At 39.2% G+C, this 27,787-nt stretch overlaps 1 protein-coding gene across 2 annotated transcripts; it reads left to right on the top strand.

The window, feature by feature from the left end:
- The first annotated feature begins 34 nt into the window (after nucleotides 1-34).
- Nucleotides 35-27,787, top strand: CHFR (checkpoint with forkhead and ring finger domains). Of its 2 annotated transcripts, none has more exons than XM_068910825.1 (18): nucleotides 35-361; nucleotides 762-924; nucleotides 2,895-2,994; nucleotides 9,685-9,794; nucleotides 13,492-13,551; nucleotides 13,722-13,934; nucleotides 14,972-15,196; nucleotides 15,809-15,965; nucleotides 16,205-16,359; nucleotides 16,968-17,130; nucleotides 18,122-18,264; nucleotides 18,715-18,834; nucleotides 19,162-19,245; nucleotides 19,961-20,031; nucleotides 21,006-21,093; nucleotides 21,270-21,377; nucleotides 22,536-22,608; nucleotides 24,971-27,787. In XM_068910825.1, exons 2-18 carry the CDS (start codon nucleotides 774-776, stop codon nucleotides 25,011-25,013), a joined length of 2,064 nt encoding a protein of 687 aa, XP_068766926.1. In that variant the 5' UTR covers nucleotides 35-361; nucleotides 762-773; the 3' UTR covers nucleotides 25,014-27,787. The 2 variants fall into 2 exon arrangements, with proteins under 2 accessions (XP_068766926.1, XP_068766927.1); XM_068910826.1 differs by having other exon boundaries at nucleotides 201-361; nucleotides 15,020-15,196.

Below are 27,787 nucleotides of genomic sequence, written 5' to 3'. Positions count from 1 at the left end.
ACACACCACTCACAGCGGGGCGCTCGACCCGCCCACAACAAAGATGGCCTCGAGCGCGTTGTCGCTCGGGCGAGCCGGCCCGCACCCAAAATGTCCGCCGAGGCGTTTCCGGCGCTCAAACCTAACGCTCTCCCTTCTTTTCCCTATGTAACGCGATGCGTCAGCGGCTTCCCCGGAAGGAGCGACGCTCCAGCCGGCGCGTCTCGGTGGCGGGCGCCGGAAGATCCGCCTCTGCCTGCGGCGCGTTCTCTATGGCCGCCGTGCGCCGCCCTCCAATGGCAGGCCTGGCCCGGCCCAGGCCGGATCAGCTGATGGCTGGCAATGTCTGTTGACAGGAGCCGCCTCGGCCGCGGCGCTGGGTGTAAGGGCCGGCGCGGAGGGGAGGGGGGCGCCGCGCCGGAGCGGGCGGCGGCGGCGGGGGCTTGGGGGAGGGGGTGGGGAGGACGCGGCGGCGGCGGCGACACCCCGTCCGCTGCGCTCCGCGCCGGGGCGGAAAGTTGGGGAGAGGGGCGAGCGGAGGGAGGAGGGGGTCGGGGCGGCCCCCTTCCCCCCCACCCCACCCCGAGGCGGGGAGAGGCCCTGAGGGGGTCGCGCGGCGGGGGAGGGCTTCCCGCGCCGCACAAAGGGGCGGCGGCGGCGGCGTCGCCGCGCAGGGCCTGGCCCCGGCCTCGCCGTGCGGGGTTGGAGGGGGGGAGGCCCCGAGCGGCGCCGGGCCGCGGTGTGATGGTGGGGCTCGGGGTCGCTTTGTCTCTGCTGCGCAGATGTGAGGCCGAATGGAGGGCTCGGGAGGCGGGGAGCGCCGCCAGCCGCCGCCGCCCCAGCAGCAGCAGCCCTGGGGCAGGCTGACCCGGCTGGGCGCCGCCGACGACGCGGAGCCGCGTGTCCTGCTGCTGAAGAGGGAGTGGACGATCGGCCGGAGGAAAGGTGCGAGGGGCCCGCGGCGGCAGGGCTCGGGGACGGGGCGGCTGGCGCTCGCCGGGCTTGGGCCCTCGCCGGGAGCCCCCCAGGCCCCTGTGAGGAGGCGGTTTTGCTCTGCCCTCTTCTTCTCCGGGGCCCCTGGACGTTTGCAAGTGCACGCGTCCTTCAGGTGCCTGTGACGGTCTGTACGGGCGGGGAGGAACAATCGTTGGCTCAGGAGAGTTTCTTCGTGTTGGTCCTGCTTGTGTTCCGTTTTCGTGATTTAAAAAAAAAAAAAAGTTGGAGCTGCAAGGCAAGACGCTTGTGCTGTACAGACAGGAAGTGCCTGCGCAAGGGCCCTCTGTGCTGCTGGCCACATAAAGATGGCTAGCAAGCATTGAAAGTGTTTCTCTGAGAGTGGGTTATTCCCTGAGTCTAGTGTTATGGCTATTTGCCTTTATTTTAAAGGAACTCCTCCCTACTGCCCTTTAAACAGTCATCACAGAGTTTTATCTTTTCACTCTGCCCTGGCAGCACCAACTTTCAGCTTCCTGTTCATCAATTTAAGCTATTTGACAAACCCATCACAAAGTAAAGTGAGAGTCCTTGGCAAACATCTGATGCTATAACTCTATGAGAAATCCAGATAACATAGGAAAAATATTTTATCTGTTTACATTTCATAATATATGCTTAGGTTGCTTATCATTATATCTAGGCTATAGGGAAATTCTTCCAAGTGAGATTCAGTTGGGGGTTATCTTGCAGAAGAAGGTAGTTCTTCTTTTTTTTTTTTTTTTTTTGCATGTTGAGTTGCTTCCATAACTGTTTACTAGCTTTAATAAAATGAATGGATACAAGAATGCCACATTCTGGCTTATAAATGTTACTTAGAAAATCTTTAAGAGTGCTAGAAAGGTTCATCTAGAGCATTCTGACCTTCCTGCTCCCGCACTAAAGTCTGTTAACTCCATGGAATAGAATGGAAGTGTTGGCGTGTTCCTGAGTAAAACTTATCCCACTCGGAAGCGGGCTTCCTACAGTTGCAAGTTGTGCAGCACCAGTTAATGCTATAGTTGTTAATTGTTCCGTGCATATTAGGAATAGAATGGTACTAAACTGTTAACATCATATGTAGTGGCTACTGCTTTACTTCTGGATATGTTGTTGTCACAGGCTAAGGTATAGTGTACCTGCAGTGTGAATACGTGGAAGTGAATCGTGTTCATTAATTGTAACTATTTTAGATGCAGGTACCTTGAGTCATCTGTAAGAGAGGTTAATGTCTTACACAAGGAACCTTGACGATTGCTTTGAATGGTGAATGTTAAAGCGAAGGAAAAAATGTTAGATTTACTCAGAGCCCTAGTATAGTAGATAGGAAGGTCTCTACCATCTCAACATCATTATTACGTTTCTCCTGCACATGCCTAAATCTCAGTCTCTCCTGGATTTTTAATCTCCCTTCAGCTTTAATAATGTAACAGTGGTGTTAACAGAAGTAAGGAAAACCTCTTATTTAAAAACAAACAAACAAGGCTTTAAGGCAGAACAGTGATACCCTTGTATTTCTCAGCAGTGGGTTCCTATTACTTCCCCCCAGTATACTAGGCTGAACTAGAAGTTAAATTCAAAGAAACAGTGTTACTATGATGTGAAAAAGAGCTCTATGATCTTGATGAATGCCTCTAGAATTTAGGTTGAACACTTTGCAAATATATATGAATCTGTACCACTCTAGAGCAGAGTAACTGTAAGGACTGAAATTTGGGGAGGGGAACTAAAACATCCTGAAATGATTGAAATAAGCCTATTTCACTGCTTGCATTTATGTATCACATCCTAGACTGTGGTGTTCCCTATATGCCAGTAGAAATCTTGAACTATTGCAGATGTACATGAGTCAGTTTGTTGTGCATTTATAGCCAAGTAGAATGCTGATCTAGCTGTGTAATGCGTATTTTTAAGCACACTGGAAAATCCACTTTCTTTTTAAGGTTGTGACTTATCTTTCCCTGGCAACAAGTTGGTGTCTGGAGATCACTGTAAAATCATAGTGGATGAAGAATCTGGTCAAGTATCACTGGAAGATACAAGGTTGGTTCTGCTGTGAACTTATATTCTTGTCTTCTTAGTCTGTGAAGTACAATATTGTGTATTGCTCAAGGTATAAATGGTAAATGCTTTTTGTTTTCCTTCTTTTCCTCTTTTCCGTTTAGCTTTTTTTTTTCTCAACACTTTCTAAATCTTTTTTTCTCTTCAAAGGAATTCATAGTCTGCTGGTTGAAAAATACTAATGATGGGTAACGTGTAATAATTCTTCAGCGTATTTCTTTAGACTTGTGAACAAAAGACGACTGAGAAAATTTTCAGTGATGTTAGCATTCTTAAAAGCTCTTTCAAAGCATGAGTGGGCTTCATTTCAGGCGTTCATGAGGGGAAGAAAACATCTGTAGTAATGATCCCAAAGCATAACAGAGACAAGGAGTAAAAATCTGTATTTGTTATATATCTTTCTGGTATTTAAAACATCAGTAGACTGTCTAGTATTTAAAACATCAGTAGATTGTATACCATAAGTACTGTAGTACTTCAGCAGTTGTGGGCACTTCAGGTGGAGGTTAGAGCCTGTTCAATCCAGTTTAATTTAATTTAAAAAAATGCATGCTATTTTTCTACTGTTGATGTTTCAGGTGCGTTTTTTTTTCCTTTTGTTTAACCAGAATGGTTGCTTTCTTTTCTCAGTGTTTCTGTATTACGTTAGTGTGTGAGAACTAAAGCCCTTAATGTAGGAAGATTTAAGCACATACCTCACTGGAGCTAGTGTTAAAAAGCTAAGCTAATTTAGTAGAACTACTTTTAGTATATAAAGTTAATTACATACTTCACACACTGAAGGCCAATGAACTTGCTGTACTGGGTGAGGTTATTTCCTGTTAAGTTCTAAGACTGCTGTGGGAGTACAAATAGCACTGCAGGGGTTGTGGGTGGATTCCAGCGGATTTTAGTTTGTTTTCTAGACTGATTTATAAAGTCTGAGATAGGAATTTGAATGGGAGGGTATTTCTTAGACGGAGACAGTAACCCTCTTCAAATTTTAATCTGCTTCGTTTTTGACAGAATTTTTGTCTAAGATTGCAGAAAGCTTATGGTTTATTACATTTCAAGAACTCTATGGCATTTTAAAATACTTCTGTAAACCACATTCTTTTTCTGCCAGGTTATTGCAGTCAGTAAAGAAACAAATACTTTTCCGCCAGCTACCCCCATTCTTTGTGTTTAGAAGGCATTTTATCCAAACACAAAGAAGAAGACAGTTCGAAATATGTTGACGTATGTACATAAAGAGGACATTTCGTTTTGGGCCCTTTTTAAGGGGGGTATCGTGCCAAATCTGCTGTTTCCTGTTCCAGCATATCAGAATGCAATTAAATATATTGTTGTGGTAGCTCAGGGCTAGCATCAGATACCTGCTGAACTTTTAATAAAAAAAATACCTCCAAGAACATTCTGAAAAACCTTTAAACTGTCTAATAGACTATAGCATGCACTTTTTTATCTTCATATATTTTTATATATATCTGGGGCAAAATGCATGAGATTTAGTTGATGTCTCTGTTCTTTTGTTGTGTCTTACTCAGTTATTAGCTATTTTGATATTAAAGGGATTCATTTGCAGGGCCAGGAGCACACATCTTGATACTTACTTGGGATATGCATTCCTTTCATGTTTTGTTTTATTTCCTCAAGTTCATGAGGTTGGAAGGAACCTCAGGAGGTCACTAAACCCAACCTCTTGTTGCAAGCGGGGCCACCACTGAATTTGGCCTAGATTGTTTAGGGCTTTGTCCAGTCAGCTCTTGAACGCAACCTCCAAGGATGGATATTCTGTAGCCTCTCAGAGTCCTCATTCCAGAGCTTAATTATTTTCATAGTGATTTTTTTTATTCCCTTTATCTGTTTTGAACCTTCCTTGTTTCAATTTCTGACATTTGCCACCTCATTAAAGAGCATGGCTCTGTCTTCTTGGTGAACTGCTCTCAGTTATTGAAAGACTGCTGCTAGGTTCCCTGGCCTCAAGCCTTCTCTTCCCAGGCAAAACAAGCCCAGTTCCCTCAGCCTCTGCTTATAAGTCTTGTACTCCAGCCCCCGGCAATCCTGATGGCTGTCTGCTGCACTTGCTCAAGTTTATCAACGTCTTTCTTGTACCAGATGACGTAAAACAGGATGTGGGTGAATGAGTGCCAAGTAAAGGGGAATAATAATCACTTCCCTCGATCATCTGACTACGTCCCTGTTAGTGCAGCTCAGCCTCTGAGTGGCAGCCCTGCTTCTTAGCATGTTGAATACAGCCCCTAGTTTAGTGTCAACTGCAAACTTGATGGGATGTGTTTCCTCTACTCCTGCAGGTCATTGCTAAAGACAGTAAACAGGATAGATATCCCTGGATCTCTGAAACCACCCCTAGTTTAAATCCCCTGTAGCTGGTAGCACTAGTTTAGACCAGTGTGGTGATAATACAAGCTAAAGGAATTGTGAATGATGCAGAAGCTTCCCTGCCTTTCCTTCTTTTCCTCCGCTTTCTTTCAAGGCAAAAAAAGCGCAGCCAGCAGAAGGAGAACTAGCTGAGCTAAATTAGATTTATTTTCTACATGATGCACTCACAGACAGGTGGAAATTATTATCCTGCTAATGTGATAGAAGGGCTAGAGTCCTATGCAGTACTATGAATTAGCTGCTTATGGTTTGGCATGTTACGCTTCTGTGTATCTAACAAAAAAGACAGGTTGTTCATGTGTTCTGCTTGCTTGTGGGTGAGTTGGTAAGAAGCATGATGGTTGACATTTGCTGAATCAAGAGATTATCTGGGGTTGATCTGACTTCTTGTGGAAGACGATTTACTCTCTTCTGGGACTTCTGGTGTTTGCTCTGAATATCAGCTGAGCTCCAAAGAATCAAGCAGGCTGAAAGAATAAGATTCTTTGGATGTTTGAGTTGGCAGTGCTTGATGCCCAGAGAAATACTGCAATGTCAGCTTTTTCTACGGTGGAGAGGAAAGTAGTTCTGGAAACATTGCTGTGGTCAAGCTCAGATTTTTTTTTTGGTGAAATGGAATGCACTGAGGGAGGCAGTTTGTGACAGCTGAGTTGAGTGGACTTTGCTTCTGTATTGTGACTGAATCAAAAAATATCATAAAATACACGTAGACAACCAACATTGGTTCTTATCTCCCTGTTAGCATAATGAGTTGTTGGGTAGAGTTTGGAAGGAAGTACCATAACTTTGCAGGTGAAAGGAAATGCTTAGAAAATTTAAAATTGAGTAAACGGACGTTTTGAAGCAATGAAAGCCAAGAGTTAGCAAATAGCACAATAGAATGTTCTGCAAGTTCACCCTTTCTTTTGTTTATATTTCTATTTTATTTTCCAAACCATGCCCTAGTTCCTTGATGCTGCTTGAAAGAAACTGAATTATGCAAGCTAACCTAACACCGCTGAGCCAGTAGTTAGCTTGCCGTAAGTAAAAGCAATTGTAAGACTCTTCATTTTGAAAGAGAAACTTTAAATGCGACTGTATTTGCACGAGATGAAGACAGTCATGTGAAAGACTATCAGATGTTCCCTTTCTGTAGATAGTCAGAGATTGATCTTCAGTGGCCAGCGCCACTTTTTCTGCTACTAAATTTTTCTCGCCCCACCAGATGCACTATTTCTGCAGCCATTAAAAGAATGGAGAGGGGCTTCCGTGACTTATTAGGATTCAAAACAGTTTATAGTATGTTCAGGATAATATGTGCTTATATAGTAGATAACGTCTAAAAAGAATTGTCACAGAAGTTTGCTGTAAATTACACTCTTTTCCCAGATGGACATTAGTAATTACTAAAAAGTAATAGTTTGGCATTTTTCTGAGAAGGATACCAAAGTGTCTTACAATACACAGATCATTTACCTACTTCAAAGTTGGCCTATTTTGAGTGGAATGTAGCTGTGTGGTATTTTGTATCAATAGTGTGTGGCAGCTGGAATTGGAAGTCAAGATGATGTATGGTTCATTAATCAAACTGTTAAGTCATCAACCACGTTGGAATTGGGTCGAGATCTGAGGATTTTTTCTTCCACTCTTTGGGAAAGTGGCATAGGACCTTTTGTGATGTTGTTTCGCAACTTGGGCAATTCATATCTGATGATTCAGCTTTTCTTCTCCACCTCCAAAATAATGCAGTCTGGTATCAACTCAATATTACTTGAACCAATGAACGACTTTCGTATTTGGGATTATAATTGTACTTTCTATGTAATTTATGAGGACCTTACTTTAGTCTGAAGCGTCAGGGATTCAAATGTGCATACGTTACCGTTTGTCATGTCTCTGATTTTAAAAAAACTGCAACGTTAATCCCATACTTCATCATATCTGTTAAATGCTAAATGAAAGAATAACACAGGTGCCTGGGTTAGTTTGATTTACACCCCCCCCCCCCTTGGATTATTGACTGAGATCCTGTTTGCTAACCTATTTAAGAAAAGCTAATGGTTTTCTCTCAGTGGTATGAATTTACTTCTACTTCATTCCTGGATGCCAAATGATTCTTTTAGTCAGCGCTCACTGAAGTCAGTATAGCTGTGCAGGACTGAACAGATTTGCTATTTGTAGTCACTTTTGAGGGTTACGGTCCTGGGTAGCAGTTTCAGCAGCTTGCCTTGTCAGAGCAAGCACAGGCATTGCTAGATGTGTGACAGTATAATTTTTTTTAACTCAAGAATAGCTCACTTAAGTTATTTAATTCCTCATAGCCAATTTAGTAGTCACGACGTTGAAACTTTATAAAATCCACTCCCCCCTACCCCGTGTTTGGTAACGTATTTGGACTCGGAATTGCCTGGAGAAGCTAAACCTCAGTAAGAGACAATTCGTGTTATACGAGTTTAGCTGCTTTTTTACGAAGGGTCTGAAAGACTTATGGTAGATGGGAGGTGTGCGCTTTGCTTTGCCTCCTGAAATACTAGGGGTGTCAAGTTTGATGTTTCCTAGTTTTGCTAAAGGACCTCTGAGCAGTCTCAGTGATTGCTGGAAGCATTCGTGTTTCATTGATGAGCGGAGACGCAATTTTTGCTTTAACAGTATCTTCTTAATACATTACCACTAGCAGCAATGTTAATTTAAAAACAAGTATAGTTTCCAATAGACTGACTAAAATTCCTTTTTCCTCTTAAGAGCACTGGAAGTTCAGCAATTAACTTTTGGTGAAGTCTTCATTCTGCTATTTCTTTAGTTCTCATGTATTTCAGGGTAGTCAATATCTGTATGTCTACAGTAAAAAGGCAAGCTTAAAAGTTTTCTTATGAAAGAAGCTTGAAACTTCTTTCATGGGTCAAAGGTTGATGTGATCCAAATATTTTCTTTGACTTTTTGGGTTTTTTATATCTTGTTATTTATGTTGCATTAGTGATTTATCCATGTAGGTAGTGAAAGCAGTTGCACAGGGAAAAGCAAGAACTGCTATCTTGACCAAGACTTGCTGTGGTTACAGCAAGGGCTTGCTTTTCCTTTTAACTTTTTAATGTAATGCTTTTGATTTTGTACTACTGACATTTTGGGACACGTAAAGTTAAGTTCTCTCTCTCTTTTTTTTTTTTCCCCCCCTTCAATATTACTAAATGACAAGAGATTTTTTTCCTGGGCCAAGTTGCTTTTAAAAAGAAAAATAAGATGAGAAGGGATGACGCTTTTTTCTGAATAACCATCCCTCACCTCCAGAGAGAAACTGGTCTGTTTGAGGAAGGCTGGGCTTTGTCCTGGGAAAGCATGGTGGCCTCCAGGAGGTGGCAGCAGAGATTTGCTGTCATCTCATGCAGAAGTTAGATCTGCTGAGGGGAAAAAGAGGCTTTTCTATTCTTTCATACTTGGTATTAATTGCAGAGGTTTTGAATGGCAGAAGTCTGAAATTCTAGAATGCTGCAGGCCTGAAAGAGGCTTATTGCAACTGAGCTGAAATTATTCAGCCCATGAATAATTAGATTTGGTTATAAAACACTCATAGCTTATGTATAAAATGTCACCCATAGTGAGAGAGCAAAGATACCACCCTTAATTAGCAATGCTCTGCATTTGCTTGTTCCCCAATTTGTTTTCTTCTGTGAGCCTTAGAGTTTTTATCCATATGAAAATAATTGTTTCCAACTCATGTTTTTTAATGTTCAAGCGTGTATAAGTGGTTTTACACCTTACTAACTTCTTGTTGTTGTTGACTTGCAGACAGCCTAACCTTGGAATTTTAATTTTTCACTGTTTGAAGCAAGAGGGGAGAAAAGTGAATGCTGCCATGGGGTACCTGACTGCCTATACAGGAGAGGTTCCTTTGCTCCAGAATGTCTTAGGAGGTTTCCAGCGTTAACTGACAAACATAACCTAGCAGTTTTGGAATAGAACACCAATTATCCTTTCCTGCTTTTTATTTAAAGGGTGGAGATTATTCTACAGGAATAATAATCTAATTATTTTGACGCATTCACTAAATGTCAAGGATCCTTTGTCTGGCTATCTCTCAGCTACCAACTCCTTTGTAGGAGCCGCAAATGAGCGCTGAAGTCCTAGCAGCTCTGTGGCTTAGTCTTTTGGCCAAATTTTTTTGTTTGTTATTGAACACTTTTAGATCCTGGCTTATATTGTTTTAGAGAACTAACAGTTTTCTTTGTTAAAAGTATCTTGTTTTTCCCTTTTCTCCTCCTAGGTAATTATGAAAACATTTAGGCTAAATTAAGGGATTTTTTTCTCTCTTTACAGTACTAATGGAACAGTAATTAATAAACTGAAAGTGATTAAGAAGCAGACATACCCTTTACAGACTGGAGATGTGATCTATGTTGTTTACAGAAAAAATGAGCCAGAGAACAGTAAGTAAATGATATTTTTTAATGGCATACTTTAGTCATTTTTGAGTCATGAGAGAAAAGAAGTATCAGTATAATTGAAATGGAATTACTCAACAGAAATAATTTGTTAAAGTGTAAGAACAGGTCTCTACGGAAAAGGTCAGGGACATGCCCCTCTTTACATGGACAAGTCTGAGCAATTGTCTGAAATGGAAATGTGCCTAGAAGTAATTTTGAAAGAAATAATGCTTGGAATTATAACTAATAAGGTCCTGATTACATTCATCTAATACTTCCTTTAGAAGTCAAATTACTGAGCTGTTATGTGATACTTTGTGTTAAATTTAAGGAATTTTTGGCCCTAGAAGAAGGGAAGGCTGCAAGAGTAGTCTTTAAAAAAATAAATGGCTAATTGAGTGAAAAAAGCACTACAATCAAAGTAGAATTAGTAAACATAGAAAAATGTTAGATTAGTGTGGCTTTTATAAAGAAAAATCATGCCTCACAAAATATATTTTAAATCTGTTCAGATATCACTAAGTACATGGAAAAGGATGATACAATGAAATAGCACACTTAGATTTAAAACAAAAAAAAATTAGTGGGGTCCTTCCTCAAAGGCTTTTAAATAAGCTAAACTATTGTTGACTAGGAATTAAGGTCCTTTCATGTATTAATAACTGTATAGAAGTCAGGGACCAGGGTTTTAGCTCTAAATGCTGAAGTTTTGCAATAGAAGAAAATTAACAAAAGATTCTGTGAATGATCTGTGTTGGCAGCTATACTCAATATGTTCATAAATGATCTGGGAAGTGGTACTATTGAGTGGTAGGTAGTAAGGTAGTGGTACTACCTCCATCCCTGGAAAGGTGATGGAACAGCTCATCCTGGAGGTCCTCACTAAGCATCTGGAGGACAAGAAGGTGATCAGGAGTAGTCAGCATGGATTCACCAAAGGGAAATCATGCTTGACCAATCTGATAGCCTTCTATGATGGAATGATTGGCTGGGTAGATGAGGGGAGAGCAGTGGATGTTGTCTACCTGGACTTCAGCAAGGCTTTTGACACTGTCTCCCATCACATCCTCGTAGGTAAACTCAGGAAGTGTGGGTTAGGTGAGTGGACGGTGAGGTGGATTGAGAACTGGCTGGATGGCAGAACTCCGAGGGTTGTGGTCAGTGGTGCGGAGTCTAGTTGGAGGCCTGTAGCTAGTGGTGTCCCCTAGGGGTCAGTCCTGGGTCCGCTCTTGTTCAATGTATTCATCGATGACCTGGAGGAAGGCACAGAGTGCACCCTCAGCAAGTTTGCTGATGATACTAAACTGGGGGGAGAGGCTGGCACACCAGAAAACTGTGCTGCCATGGAGAGGGACCTGGGCAGGCTGGAGAGGTGGGCGGAGAGGAACCTCCTGAAGTTCAACAAAGGCAAGTGCAGGGTCCTGCACCTAGGGAGGAATAACCCCATGCACCAATACAGGTTGGGGGTTGACCTGCTGGAAAGGAGCTCTGGAGACCTGGGAGTCCTGGTGGACAAGTTAAGCATGAGCCAGCAATGTGCCCTTGTGGCCAAGAAGGCCAATGGTCTCCTGGGGTGCATTAGGCAGTGTTGCCAGCAGGTCGAGGGAGGTGATCCTGCCCCTCTCCTCAGCCCTGGTGAGGCCTCACCTGGAGTGCTGTGTCCAGTTCTGGGCTCCCCAGTATGGTGCTACTGGAGAGAGTCCAGCGGAGGGTGACAAAGATGGTGAGGGGACTGGAGGGTCTCTCCTCTGAAGAAAGGCTATGAGAGCTGGGCCTGTTCAGCCTGGAGAAGAGAAGACTGAGAGGTGATCTCATCAATGTGTACAAGTATCTGAAGGGGGAGTGTCAAGAGGATGAGGCCAGTCTCTTCTTTGTGGTGCCCAGCGACAGGACAAGAGGCAACGGGCAGAAACTGAACCACAGGAAGTTCCATCTAAACCTGAGAAAAAACTTCTTCACTGTGAGGGTGACAGAGCATTGGAACAGGTTGCCCAGAGAGGTAGTGGAGTCTCCTTCGCTGGAGATATTCAGAACCCGTCTGGATGTGATCCTGGGCAATATGCTCTAGGTGACCCTGCTTGAGCAGGGAGGTTGGACTAGCTGATCTCCAGAGGTCCCTTCCAACCTAAACCGTTCTGTGATTCTGTGAGGTAATAGAGTTTTTAATTTGATACCTGGTTGTACAGGATCGTTAAATGCAAAGCTGACTGAAAAGATTTACAGAAAGAATTTAATTGCTCATTATTGTAAAATAACAGATAAGGTTCAACTTTGGTAAATAGGGGGGGGGGGTGCGGGGAGAAAGCTCAGCTTTGTATGTAGTGTTGTGCCCCAGCTGATTGCTCTGTCCTTTAGCATGCAATTCTTCTTTGAAGTGTAAAGAACATAATATTTAAATTTTAGTAGAGTATTCACTTCCAGGAAAAGACTTCAGAATAGAAGAAGAATTTTAAATATTGCTTCTCATTATTTGGTAGCTCTGAAGTGGAATTTTAAAGTGAACAGACAGAGTTTGCGGGGTCATAACCTCAGCTGTTATTATGATGATAACTGTATACATTGGGAGCAGGGGTGTAACATTAGATAAGTCTGTAGAATGATACTTAATGTAAATACTCAAGACCTTAAAAATTTAATGCATCAATAGAAGTATATGAATTGCTAATCTAAAAACTTCTAGATTTGTACATACCCCCTATTGAAATACAGTTTTCTTTTATGAAGTTGCTGTTAATTTCTGTATAGACAGGTCAGACAGACTTATGCTGCCTAATATAAATGCTACAAGAAGCAGTGATATGCTATGTCTGTCTGTGTGGTCTGTCTACCTCATGAATCCTCTTTAAAATAGCACTATTGCAGCTGGAACTATTCAGAACAACTCATTTATGCTAATTTTGTGGGTACTTTGTGGTGAGTTGAGTTACTAATTTCTGCTTGTATTAACAACTATATGAATTACCAAGTAGTTGATATCACTTTTTCAGTTTCTCCATCTTCCAAGATAAGAGAGGATTTAGATGTGGCATGTGCATTTGGCTAATCTGAGTAATTCTGAAGGAGACTAGACTCTAACTTTTGTTCAGAAAAGGGGTTGCTGCAAGCTAAGAAGGTCTCATGTGTTTCTAGGTGGCTGGACATGTAAAGAAATAGCAAGTTAGGGGGAACCTTTGTAACGGTATTAGATTGAAATAGGGTGGAGAAGAAGGAGATTTTATCCACTTTGTTTTATTAATAGATACTAAATTAGTTTCCGGATTGAATTTGTAACATGTCTTAATTTGTTTTTTTGAAACTTCATGTATCTTTCAAAGAGATCTAAATAAAAGTGATTGAAGAAGTTGAGAAGTGAGCTTAGAAATAATAAGCTTCAAAGAGCTTTGATTGAAGTGTCAGTAAATATACTCGGTTTGTTCTGACACAGAGCAGATTTTAGGTTTAAGAAATGATTAAGCCTCTACTTCCATGGCTGGCACAAGTTAAACTTTGCACAAAAGCTTCTCTGCCTGGTTTGCTGAACAGAAAAGATCTTGCTGTGCTGTTTCTAATTGCCTCCTAAGTAGAAGTATTAATGTTAAACTATGGAGGTGTCAGACACTGGGGAAACAGTCACTTGTGAACCGAATTTGTTTATGTGAGATTGAAGTTAGTTAACTTTTACTTTAAAATTCTGATTAATATTTTCTGTCATCTCTTTCAGATGTTGCTTATCTCTATGAATCCTTAAACACACATTGTGATGCAACTCAAGAACCAGTAGGTAAGGAAGTAATTCAAGAATCAAGAAGACGAGCAAAACTCTAATGATTAGTGTAACTCTTTTGAGAGTTTGATTCCCTGGAATTTTGAAGGAAGCTTTATTTGAAACCATGATGTGCTTGGTGACTGTCACACAGATTTTTTTCTTTCCTTTTTTTCTCCTAACTGTAGAAGTTAACATAGAAAACCTATGCCATGTGACCAAAGATACCTCAAGTACAGGAAGAAGTAATGATGAGACCCAAATTACCTCATCACCGTCAGCTACTCAGTCTTGCTATGAGGAACCACAGCCATCTACTTCTACATCTAACCTCTTTAATGCTTCTTCTACCTCGCTTACTGAGTCTGCATCTGTTGAGCAGGATAATCCTTCAACATCTGGTAAGAGTTGTCACATATTTAAAGTTTGGTATCCCATCAGCTGTTAATTCAGTCTTGAATTTTAGCAGATTAGTGTCTTATCCCCATCCACATCGTTAGCATTTGTCTTCCAGAGTTCTAGTGAAAATAACAGGTGGGCATGTGCGTTTTAACTTTCTCTATTAGTACACAGGATAAATCCTAGTGGATGGGTAAAGCAATCGTGAGAATTGCTGGAGGCAGAAAATACATGTAGAATCGAAACTGTTCAGTCTTTACCCTATGGCTCGGTAATGGAGAGCGCACCAGTGAAAACTTAGCAAATCTCTATAGCTCATATAGCAAAGTAACTGGATATGAGTGCTTGCACTCCTGCAGTCTCTCTGAGAAACTGTTTTAATTGTCGCTGTTGCTGCTGCCGATTACCAGTCTCCTTTCTCTTGCTGAGAGTTCTAAGGCCAAAAGGTATCGTGTGGACCCCTAGTCTTATATCCTGTGTAATATTGGCAAGTGTAATGGCCAAATGCTGCGTAATTCTTAAAATAGAACTGGAGCAAGAACCATTATCTGGAAAATGGAATTTGTCAACAGTTCATTGGGAGGGGCTTTTCCCACATGCTCCTCCGAAAATGAAAATTTGCTGTTGAGTTGTCATTCTAGTATCACAGGCTCTCTGCTGTGCTTGTTGTACATGATCAAGACTGTATAAATCCTCTGCCTGACAGCTTTGTCAGGAAGACCTGATGCAGATAATAGTCTTATGAATAAATATTCTACGTTTTAAATAGGGATGGAGATTTTAAGTAGGGTTACACAACTAATAGCAGATTTTCTTCAGGTCTTCCGCGTCTTGGACTGGTAAGTCAAGGCTAGTCAGATTATCCCAGAACACGTGTAGCATAATTACGCAGTCACTACTTTTATGCTTTTGCAGCACTTTTTCCTATCCAGATGTTTGAACTGATGTGCGTGCATTATTAGGGTTTGAGTAGCTACTGTTTTCACATGTCCCATAACTGTATGCAAGTATGTTCATATTTTCTGCTTTTATTTTGCAGGATCACAATCCTCAGTTCTCACTCCTGTGCCTGCTTTCCCCATCTTAGAGTCTGTGTGTCTAAGAACGCTGCATGATGAACACACAAAGCTGGATATGAATACTGAAACTTCCACAATCACTTCCGAAATCACTGACAAAGAAAGAACAGAATCAGGTTCGCAAAGGACAGAAGAGGAAGTGACGGAGGAAGATTTGGAACCTGCTAAGAAGAAACTAAAAGGAGGCTAGTATACTACAATATTCTGCAGCCTACCATATGCACTCTTCTATTTAAATGTTATTGCTGAAAGTTAGTTTAAAAAATACAATTATGAATTTACAGGTATGTCCATTTTCCATAGAAGTCCAGTGAGCTTGAAAAGCATAAGAATCTACTTATTTTTCACTGGTTAATATGAAGTGAATTCAAAATGGACGTTTACCAAACATAGAGGGTTTTAAAGGCTGTGTTCATATGTGATAGGTCATTTTTTCCCTGTCACAACATTATTTTATGTTGTAGTAATTGGATTAAAAAAGGAAAGTGAAACACTGGTGGTGGTGTGTGGTTTTTTTGTGTTTTTTGTGTTTTTTTTTTTTTTTCAAATTGAGTCAGGTCACGTGTTGCCAGTCCGGTGTGGATTTGTTTCTTACTTCCTGTTTACTTGATTTCTGGGCCAGTGAAAATGATGACTTCAGTAGCAAAAACTGTTATGTGTAAAGCAAGAACCTAGACAGAGCTGTTGCCAGTGAACAGTGCAACTTTCAGGTCTTTTTTAACACTTGCAAAAAAACCAAAAAACAAAAGGACCCAACTCTGAAAATTATATTCTATGGGAATCTTCTGTCTTTGTAGATGAAGATGCTTGTCCAAATCTTCCAGTAGCAGCCCCAAGTGAATGTATAATTAAAATTGGCTCTGAAGATGCAAAAACATCAAATGTGAAACCAGATAAGATGGAAGAAACATTAACTTGCATTATCTGCCAAGAACTCCTGCATGACTGTGTAAGGTATGTATGATTGACAAAAGTTGTAATCATGTGGGAATAATACAAGAAACTGTTTTTTTTTTTTTTTTTTATTTATAATCCATATAGACAAACTCAATTGGATGCTTCACAGCTGCATCTTCTTGATTATCTAAAGACATGCTAAATGTTTTTTTTGAGTGTTATGAATGTGTACAAAAAATGAAAGATTTGGGTTTTGACTCCATTAATTTCATTGAATTCATGTTTATATTTTCCAGCTTGCAGCCTTGTATGCATACTTTCTGTGCTGCCTGCTACTCAGGATGGATGGAAAGATCTTCGCTATGTCCAACTTGCCGTTGTCCAGTAGAACGTATTTGTAAAAACCATATATTGAACAACTTGGTTGAAGCTTATCTAATTCAGCATCCAGGCAAGTTGAAAAGTGCGCATAATAGAATCTGATGCATTTCAGATATAAGCTGTACAGCTGATGCATGTACAAAGCCTACTGTCCATTAAGCATCTCTGTACATTTTATTAGTGTGCTCTTTTCTCTAAAACAGCTGTAAGAAAACAAGCTCTTACATTTAATGTGACATAATAACTTGTAATGTTTCAAATATTGGCTGAGAATTGAAGGTGATTTAATACTATAACTGAGCATGCTAAGAATTCTTAATTGATTTTATTTTACTACTTAGTCATGAGAAGGATATCAGTATTAACAAATGGGACACTGACTGATTGGGTCACCTAGACTCAGATACTTCTGAAAAATTTACTTGAGTATGAATTTAATTAACTTTAATCATGGACTCCTGAAAATGAAACTTCATTTACCTGATGTTTCATTGCCCTTGACAGAGAGGGTAATATAACCAAGATTTTCTAGAATTTTGATAACTAAAAGTAAGTTTGACGGACATGAAAACACAATTTTAAACATGTTAATAAATGTAGGGTGGTCATGATCTTTCTTTGGGAGAATGGACACGATGATTCCTTTTCTCTTTATGTCCGAATTTGGTTCTCTTGCAGATAAATGTCGTAATGAGGATGATGTACGTAGCATGGATGCTAGAAACAAAATTACTCAAGATATGTTGCAACCTAAGGTGCGGAGATCTTTTTCAGATGAGGAAGGAAGTTCTGAGGATCTTTTAGAGTTGTCAGATGTAGATAGCGAATCTTCAGATATCAGGTATATTCCTTGAAGTTGTGCGCAGAATTAGATTTGCTCGTGTTTGGATGTCCAAAATCACAAACTAGACTAGTTTCACAGTGTTATTGTATCCCATATATTTGATTGCTAGTAGTGTTTCCCTGATCATTACAAGAATTAATCTTACTTTAATTTTCAAGTAAGTTCATTCTTACCAGTAATTATCTTGGCAATTCTGTTGGCCGTTCTACTGATCCTTAAGCAGTCAACAAAAATTAATTAAAATTAGAGCTCCCTAGAAGCCTAGCAAGATTCATTTTAAGACCAGAAGCTCTATCCTCAATTGTACAGCAGCTTCATATGAGATGCATGAAATTGCCTTTCATGGTTGTTGCTTTAGAGGCAACAGCTTTCTAGCTAAGATTTTGACATGAGTTAAAGCAGTCCATGACCCTGTGAGTGCAGTTGCAACGATCATGCTAATGTGTCTGGCATGCTGTTTTCACCAGCTGTATGCTATCGAAGCAGCTGATGCTTTACTGACACCAAAATAACTCTACTCTATTTTGAACAGCAGAAACCTTTTGCTGTATATGTAGAAGGGAACAGAAAAATTGGGTTCTTCCTGTAGATGATTATTACTTTCTATCTCTCTTTGCTGGTCTTACATCCTCTTGAATCTTATGTTCTTCTGCTGCCTTAACTCCACTTGTGCATTAAGTGTGCACGTGAGTCATTTGTACATCCTGGGACGATGTCATTTTGCTTCCAGTCAGGCTATTCTTGTTTCAGAAAGACTTACGGGATACCACCAAGGGCTGTAAGGGGTTTTTTATTTGCTTGTCTGTTATGACTACAGCAAGCTTTACAACTCCATGGTACTGTGGTGTGTAAACTTGCATCTATTACTGGATGAAGAATTGTGAAATTTAAACTTCAGGAGTATGATAGACCCTTTCTAGCACAGGGAGATGAGTTAAATTTGCATTTGTTGGGCAGCGTTTCCTATGACCTTACTTTATTTTTTCAGTCAACCATATATAGTTTGCAGACAGTGCCCAGGCTATCGACGACACACTGTTCCGACTCTTCCTGTCCCAGGCCAAGAGACAGAAGCAGGAGGAATGCAAGCACTGGGAGATGCACCATCTACATCTGCCAACTTCCCTGCAGGTTAGTGTCATGAAATCATCTCTGCAGTATAAAACTGAGATCCTGTAACTCAAATACCCATTGTGAACTAAGCTCAGTCTTGTAGTACTGTGAGGAAATCACTGCTTCACTTAAGTGTCTTAAGTGCAAATATCTGGAGATTTGACAGTGGCTTTTCTTTGGTTATCCAGAATAGACTCCTGATGGCTGGTAGATCTTAAACTTTTAAAAATATTCAAATATATTATATACATATGTAGTTTAGAAGTCTAAATGCCATTTTTCTGCTTTTATAGAATTTTTGTGAAAGGCACTATTGCTTGCTTGTTACTTTCTGATTTTATGTTGCTAATATTCACTAAGATTCATAGTCCAGGTTGCAATTCTATGCATCGTTCAGTCTATCTTTTTTTACCTCTTCCTGTGGTGTGTGTGTGGTTTTTTTTTTTTTTTTTTTTTTTTGCCATTTAGCTGTCCAGGAATATGTATGTCCCGTTCAAGGAAGTCATGTAATATGCACCTGCTGCTTTCAGCCAATGCCTGACCGAAGAGCAGAGCGTGAACAGAATCCTCATGTTGCTCCTCAACAATGTGCGTACGTTTATTTTCCCTTTTTTTTTTTTTTTTTTTTTTTTTAAATCTTGGCTATAGAACTATGTCTCTCCTTATTTTCAACTAAATTTAAGCTTATTTTGAAGGGTGTTCTTTATCTGGATGTTTTTTATTTGGACTCCTGTGGTCACAGCAAGAAAGAATCTTCCTTCACAGAATTTATTTTAAATGAGAAAGTTTTGGGTGTTTTTTTTTTTTTTTTTAACCAAGTTTAGCAGGGCTCTATTGTTGCTGCTTTATAAGAGCAATGACTGTTGGATTTTGCTGTTTGCTCATCCTTACAGGGCTTTCCTCTATTGTTTACAGGTACAGTTTGTCTGCAACCCTTCTGTCACTTATACTGGGGCTGCACTCGGATGGCATGTTTTGGCTGTTTGGCACCATTCTGTGGTACTGTGGAATAATCTGTTTCTTATGAACCTGCTCACTTTGCAATAATATCTGTCTGTCTTGAATTCTAGGTAATTTAAGAAATACAATAATTTAGTTTGTAGCAGTCATGCAAAAGGGAACAAAGTCTGTGTCCTCATGTTGCAAATATAAGTAATTCTTCAAAGGTAAATGTCTTAGATTTGAAGGACTTAACTTTTTGGCTTCATATTGTATTAAGCTTGAAAACTGCACTTTTTAAGCATGATGCTTTCTGTATCAAAAAGAATTGTGGTGTGTTTCAGCCTCATAGGAAAATCATACAAATCAATGAAAGAACTCTGAGCATCTGATGTTATCTGTTTTGAAAAGAACATTATACTCTTAAACTTGTGGACTGCTTAAACTTTTAGATATATTCAAAAATAAATTAGAACAGTTGAAACAAATAGGCTACAGTTTGAAGCTAGTGGAATATCCTTTAACAGCGCTGTTACTTTGCGCAGATCAGTAGCTGTGTTTGTGGACTGTAGGTGAAATTGTAAAATCTTAATGTCTTATATAACTTCCAGTGGTAATCAAAGATATCGTGTACTTGTTTGAATGCAGTCATGTACTTTGTGCTCACATGAGTCTGTGTGCATTCTTTCAGGAGATGGGAAGACCTCTTCAGAAAATAGGTAAAGGCCAACTGGTTGGGGGAAGAAATAGTAACTTCTTTTTTTCTTCTGATTAGAAATAAATCTTGGTGACAAGTGTTTAGATGGAGTCCTAAATAACAACCACTACGAGTCAGATATCCTGAAGGTATGTTTAAAAATCATTATGTATATGACATAATGTTTAAGACTTACTGACTCATGAAATTAGTGTTACTTAACAGTTACAGTGACAGCATTGTGTCACTTGCAGCACCTGACTTCTAAAAGACAAATCAAATGAGCCCTGAATGTTTAGCTAGACCAAGGTTATAGTTCGTGTGGCTAGACTGGAAATACCTTGAGTTATTTTGGGATAATCATTTGGATTTTTCAGTCTCTGTATGAGAGGGCATTGTATTCTAGAGGTGCATTCTGATTAGCATCAGCTCTTCCCTTACCTCCCAAATTAATTAAAAAAATCACAATGAGGCAATCCTGAAGTTTAATTTCTCCAGCATGCATATTTGGCAGGTGCTAGGAAGGCCAAAATTCCAGACATTGCTTCTGAGCTTGGTCTAAACGACTGATAGGCAGACTATAGAAGCGAGATATATTTGGCTCTTAAGCCATGAAAGAATTCTACTTGTATGAAGTATTTGTTAGGGCTGTAGAAACTGGCTTCCCTAAGTGTAACATCCAAAATATTAGTGAAAGAGGAAATAATTCACTTAATCTACCAGGAAATTGAGGCTCATTACGTGTTTTCTTCCAGACAAGTTAAATTTCTCTTTAGGTTGCATGGAAAATATTTTATCCATTGCATAACTGGGTTATCTAAAATGGGTTAACTGGATGAAATTTTGATTTAAGTTAAATGAGAGTGTGACTGAAATGGATTTACTTGCATCCTTCTGACAAAATTCGATTTAGTAACTTCTGTTCAAAAGATTCCTAAGGCTTGGTGATCTTCCTAATTAAGTTAAAGAAATGGTATTTCATTTTTATTTGTGATCAACATTTCTCCATTTTTGTAAACCTAGCTAGATCAAGGTTTAGTAAAATCCAAGGGTGAATGATTTGGTCGCTGTTCTTAATGTTGCAAATTTGTCTTGATTAAACACTTAAACTGCTCTGTTTCAGGATTACCTGGCATCCAGGGGTTTGACATGGAAAAATATGTTAAACGAAAGTCTCTTAGCTCTTCAAAGAGGAGTTTTTATGCTGTCAGGTACATCCCTTCTGTATTATGTTCATTTTTGTCTATGTATAGAGAGCGAGCTCTATATAAACCAATATAAAGAAGTTTGAAGTTCCGGTGTACGTAACCGGAGCTGTCATATTTTTGTTAACCCTGATTTCTTAAGCCTTTTGCTAATGTTGTGTACAAACTGACTTTCTCCTCAGATTACAGAATTACTGGAAACACGGTGCTTTGCTACTGTTGTGGCCTTCGCAGTTTTCGAGAGCTTGCCTACCAGTACAGGCAGAACATTCCTGTTGCTGAATTGCCAGGTGGTCAATTCTCCTTTGTACAGTAGGGGGAAAAGTCAGTTTTATCTTGTGTCTTCTATTTCAAGCCTTAGATTTAAATAAGAGATGTGGTTATTTATTTGTTTGGTTTTTTTAATCCCCCAGATGAACAGAAATCCCTTTGTAGGGGATTTTTAACACGTTCATGTAGCCTAGTGGAATGTCTTTATAGGACTAATATTTTACAAAGGTGGTTTTACTTGTGAGCTGCCAATTCTGCATATAGTTATTCTTAGACTCTCTAATAGGATTCTTTTCCTTCAGTATGATTTGTTCATATATATAATAAACATGCATATTGAAAAGTGGAATTCAGTAGAATCCAGAATATACTCAACAGGAACTACTTGCTGTAATTTAATTCATTTTCTTACTTAAATACATAAGATTATGAATTTCTAAACACATTTTACCAGCTCTCAGCTAGGAACAATAGTGTATTCAGAGATGAATTCTAAATCTGTTTACATGTACACTGTCAGTATAAAATACCATACAATCAACTATGCCTCCTTCAATTCCAGATGTGTTGTGTGTAGAAACTCTTCCATCAATCTACTTCTATATGTTGCCTTTATCCATTCAGTCCTTGTTGTTAGCAACAGCATCCCTGTCACAAACTCTTGAGAGCTCTGCTTTTGCTGCTGTGCTTAATGAGAGATAGTCGGTCTAGCCTGTTTCCCCTTAATATTATTTTCTTTGCTGTAAGGGTCTGCTGAACTGTGGAGTTATGTACCCTAAAACTAGAGGACAGCGATAACCTCTGCCCAAATTAATACATTTTAATTTTAAGTGGAAATGTATCTCTGCATGTGCCTAGTGTCTTAAACTGTAAAGCCTGTCTCTATTGAACTAAATGGTCAAATTTCAACTGAGAGCACTGTGAACCAAATCATTTCATCATAAGTCTGCATGAGCCTAAAATTCAGAATGAATTTTGTGTCCTTTATTAAGCATTTGCTTTGCGCCTAGAAAGGTGAAATAGTGTAGTTTTACAACAGTTTCTTGGCAATCTTGCCTTTTTTCTTCTCTACAAAGCTCCTGCTCTGGTGAGTAACCACCGTTAGCAGTGGCTTAACAATCTACCTCTCCTTATTTAATGGCTTCTGCAATAAATGTAGTGTTTCATTTGTTTTGTAGTGACAGTCACGTCACGTCCTGATTGCTACTGGGGACGCAACTGTCGGACTCAGGTCAAAGCACACCATGCCATGTAAGTTGTACGCTTTAGAAAGTGTTTTTGTTTTTTATTTAAAAAAACGCCCCCATCCACACCCACCCACCCACCCACCCAAAACTTTAAAGTACTGTAAGCGCATGGCTAGAAAAGTAGCTGTGAAGTTGTAGCTCATAGCTTAAGCATGAGGAACGCTCTACTGCAGCACAAGCAAAATTTGATGAGCTTTGGGTTTTTTATATGACTTTGAAGTGAGCGCTTTACGTGTGTCAGAAGAATAGCACTAGCACTCGTACGTTGTTGTAACCCATAGCTGACACTTCTTGAGTCTTGTTTTCCAACCCCCCCCTGCCCATTAACTCCTGATCTTTTCCCACTGAAGCAACTTCTTATTTGCTTACGTCTGGGTGCCTCTTAAATACACTGTATATACAATAATGAGCCCTGTGCTATTTCCTTTTGAAATGCTGAGAGAAACTCCTCTAGTGAAGTGCAACAGACCTTGAAAGGATAGACTGATGGGAATAATTTGCAGCAAAAGAAGTTTGGAACATGTAACATTAGGAACCTGGTGTGGCTTACCAGTTCCTGTTTTTGGAGGAGTTCCTAGGTTTTACTCCTTTGACCCAAGCAATCTGGCACCTGGTGAAAATGAAGTTCTGAGCCTGAAAATATGAGGATAACCTTCTACTTCTCTAGTGTTTTAATACATCTAAGGGACATGGACTCCTGTATAGGTCCTATATGGTTAGTGGCACTGGATAGCTTTAAAAATTAATTTTTTGAAATCAAGGATTTGTTTGTCATTTTGTCTTCTTACTACTGCAGTGTGAAACCATGAATGTAAGGGGTTTTTTTTGTTCTGGATGAACAATTTTAGTCCTTTATGGTATCTGGTCATTCACGGAAAATGTACATCTAAAAAATCAAGGTGATCTTCTCTAAATTATTAGTGCAATTCCTGACAGAGGAATTATTAAACCTTATTGAGAAATTGCTTTAATGACTAGCAGATTCTATACTATCTTTCTAATGCTGCAATGAACACACACGCTTAGCATAATTCCTTTCATGTTTTGGTACTGTGGGTTGAAAGTAACCAGCCTGTACAGCTCATGCGAGTAGATCATAAGACAGACTTTTAAAATATTCATCCTCAGTTTCTTACAATTTTGGAGGTTTTTGCCAAGTATCTTTCAAAAATAATGTGGAATTTAAGTTGCACATGTAATTCAAAGCACCTCAGCTGTCTGTAACTTCAGGTTATAGTACTGTGTACCCAGATAATATTTTATTTTGATATGTCAGAGAGTTAATTCTACATCAAAGCACTTGCCAGTATTCTTTGTTAATATTGGATAATTCTGTTCCCATCTAGAATGGGAATAATGCAGAAGTTTTTTAGTTTGTTTTTTTCTTCAAGCATTGGCTGTTCCTAGAACTTTACTAGCTGCTGCTGTTAATTCCAAAATCCATAAAACCAAACAATCCTGTCATAGCACTTCGAGATCATCAGTTTTGTTGTTTTTGTGTGGGGGGTTTTTTTTTTTTTTTGAGCTAAACTGTTGTGCTAACAAGTTTGGTTGTGTAAGCAAGCTTTCTAATCTTTTGTCTGATTCAGGAAGAGGACTAAAATTCATGATCTTGTTTGCATCATTTCCTCCACATGTATATGTACACGCGCACACGCGCACACTCCCCCGCACACTCTCTCCTTCTCTTTCGCACGTGCGCTTCTCCCGCAGTTCTTAACTTGTGTTTCAGTTATGTGTTAGGAGATACAAAACCCAAGTAAGAAAGAAACAAAGAATTAGTAGCGAGAAGTTTTTGAGAATTACAAGTGCTTTTTACAGAATGTTGTGTTACCTGTTTAATTCAGGAAGATTGGCTTGCCATTCCCGTAGAACTCGAATAATACAGAATGAGAGAAACTCTAACTATCCTTTATTTCCACAAGAAGATTCTAAGCCAGTGAAAGAACATGTTCATATTGAAATGCGTTTATTAGCCTAGTTAATACTAGTTCCCAGTAACTTGCATAATGCTGACTACAGAAAATGGCTAATGTTTCTCAAGGCAAAGTTTAATTCTCTGATGTCCTGTTTTAATTGCTTTCTGAGTTTGAAGTATGCAGAAGTATAGAGGAAGGCTTTTAATAACGGGTTATCTGTGTGGATAATGTCACTAACAAGGGTTAGGCAGGAGAGATGCTGATAGTCCTGCTACAGATAACATGGTGGTAGATTTCAGTCTAAACAGGTTCTGAAAAACAGTTATGTTACCATGCTTTAAACTGTTTAGCTTTTAAAATACCATATGAAAGATGCTGACTCTTTTGTGTTGCCTGACTTCTGAGAACTTTGTTACATTTTAATACTCTTTGGTTTTTTTATTTCAGGAAATTCAATCACATTTGTGAACAAACACGATTCAAGAACTGAATACTTGTAGTCTGTAGAGAGGGGGCAAAAGCCTATAATACTGCTTGTACAGTTTAAGGTTTCAGGGGATCTTCTCAGTTCCCCCATAGCAGGGAATCAATAACTTCTGCATCAGGTAATCTGGTGTGAACTTTTTAACTTGTAGAATTTTACAGCTGTATGTGAGTAAGGTAGGTTTTTGGTTTTGTTTTCAAGAAAGTCCAGCAAGCATTGCATTCCATCCTCATGACTACAGTGTCCCTGTATCACTGCGGTGAAGAACAAAAACAAACAAAAATCACATACATACAAAAACCAGCCATATCTTGGGAAGACCTAAGAGTAAGGAGTGTATTTGCACTACTTGTGGAGAAACTAAGAAAAATCCGTAGACTTTAAATAGAAATGTTTTGTATAAGTAACTGATGGATATTTCAAGAGCCATTAATATTTAAGAGGGAAATTGTCAGTGTATATTCATAACTGCTTTTTGTTGTAGCCTGCTATTTTTGTCACTACCCATTCCATTTGGAGTAGAAACACACTAATCTTCACTTTATAGGGAAAAAAAAAAGTTCTTTTCTGTCCATTTAACAGCTGTTTCAGCTTAAAGCTTCTACTATATGTGCAGTGTTATAATGGAAGAAGTACAGTTTCTTTTCCTGGTTTAGTAGTGTTGATGTTTTAATTCGTGTTAAATTACAAAAATAATTGCACAAAAATTTGAAAATCACATTTAAAGTTGCGGTAATACTTGAAGCAGAACAGACTTCTTAGTTAATATTACTTCTGTAGTATTTTGTATCAGAAGACCAAACAGTGCTTTTGACTTAGAGCAGCCAGTAGGACACTGGTTCTTTTGTGTTTTTTTTTTATTATTTTTTTTGGTTTGATATTGTATGCTAAGTATGTACCTCTGCCATGCAGCCGTTCTCTAGCATGCGTACACTGGTAAAAATGTAGAAAAAGCTATAATTTAAAACAGAACATAGCAGCTTTACTGGAAAGAACAATCTTACTGAAAGTAATTCAGTACGGACAAGTTATAGCAATATGGAGGCATTTTTGGGTAGGGAGAGGGATGATGAGGGAGGTCACTGGTATTTAAAAATAAAAAGGCTAGATTTTATTCCCACAGCTTTTGCAGAGCTCATTTAGGAAGCTTCCCAAGCATCATTTAAAAAAGAATTGATGCAATCTGATCTGTTTCATAGTAATCTGGTAGCTAATGTTCACGCACTTGATTGGGACCAATTTTTCTCTATTGTCATGCCTAGAAGAGTGAAACAGAATGAGAAGAAAACATATGAAGTTACCTCTGTAGATACTGTGTTGTTTTTAAGTATGCCTTATTTTGTGAGCAAGATTTATACTTCAATATTAAAAAGTGTACACACAATACTATGCGTTATAATGGAGCACAAATGATGCAGCGCACTGTGTCTACTGTGGTCAGTGAATTAAACAACTATTTCCAGTAATGCACATGTTAATATGAATGCTAATTAGAATGATGCGTTTCTGTTTAGACTTTTATTTTTTAAATAGCTGTCACAACGATGGGTCTGTTGACCATGCCCATATGCTATTAAAAGTACACTTTGGTGTGGACTTCTCTTCCTAATCTCTGGGCATTTTCTCCTGTAAGTAGGATTGAAATTGGATCTGGAATAATACTTGAAACCTCTTTTAAAACAGCAGTTTGTTTCTGTCTTTTACTACTATTAACAATGTTCTGTTGCTTCTGTATTTGTATTTTTATGTTTAGATTTTTTTTTTAATGGTTATTGTATCTTCTCAGGACAACCATTCCCAGCTGTTTTTGATCTCATTTTCATCTCTGTCTGTGCATGTAGCAAATTGAGTGCAGTTGTGAAGACTGAGCCTTTGCACATTATATGCAGGAATGTGCTTTGCATTCTCACTCACCACTTCCCACATCCCAGATGGGCTTTCAGCATAGACTTGTCACTGTGCTAATGTTCAAGCCTCTCATGTGCTGAATTTCTTTTTGTTGGTCAAGAATAATATGTCTACAGTACTATGTACAGCCTCGCTTGCACTTACTGAAGTTGTTATGTGTGTATAGGGTTGCATTATGTGACTTAAAGTTGGGGGGGGGAAAAAAAAAGCAAAAACAAAACTCATGTACTTAACATCTAAACTACCTGTGCAGTAGAGGTTCTTCAAATTCCTTTTGTAAGCCCCTCTTCTTTTCCCCTGTTACAGATAATTAATCTGCCTTTCTATGCATATAGGGTTGTGGTAGTGCAATGGAATGAAGGGGTTTTGTTTTGTTTTGTTTTTGTCATTTATATTGTACCAGGAAGAGATGAGAAATTAACTTGCAGATGGGGAGGGTGAATAAATCCTGATCTTTATACGCTCTTAAGTAAGTAAGAGCATCTTTCATGGGTATTACATACTCTATACATTAGACCTTTTTAAATGTATGGTTGCCAGGTGATAGTTAATGTGATAAATGTATGAACTATACTTGGTGTAATTGTTTAAATACTGTAAAGGTGCAGCATATTTTTAACCTGTTTAAAGCACACCCCCACCTTCTTTATAAGAGATATTTGGAAGCCGAGTATGAAATGTTGTAGAACAGATGTGAAAACCAGGGTGATTACGATAAGATTTGATATTGTGGTGAATAAGCTATTTAGTCTCTCTCTTTGAGAAAGTTCTTTTATAAAGAAGGTGGAGCGTAGTTCTTCCAGTTCTCTCTTTGTGATTTATTTTTCTCCTGAACTCAGAAGTTCTTAATTAAAAAAAAAAAAAAAAAAAAA

Source organism: Struthio camelus, chromosome 17 (genome assembly GCF_040807025.1).
Source record: "Struthio camelus isolate bStrCam1 chromosome 17, bStrCam1.hap1, whole genome shotgun sequence".
Taxonomy (NCBI): domain Eukaryota; kingdom Metazoa; phylum Chordata; class Aves; order Struthioniformes; family Struthionidae; genus Struthio; species Struthio camelus.
This window is presented reverse-complemented; position numbering and strand designations above follow the sequence as displayed.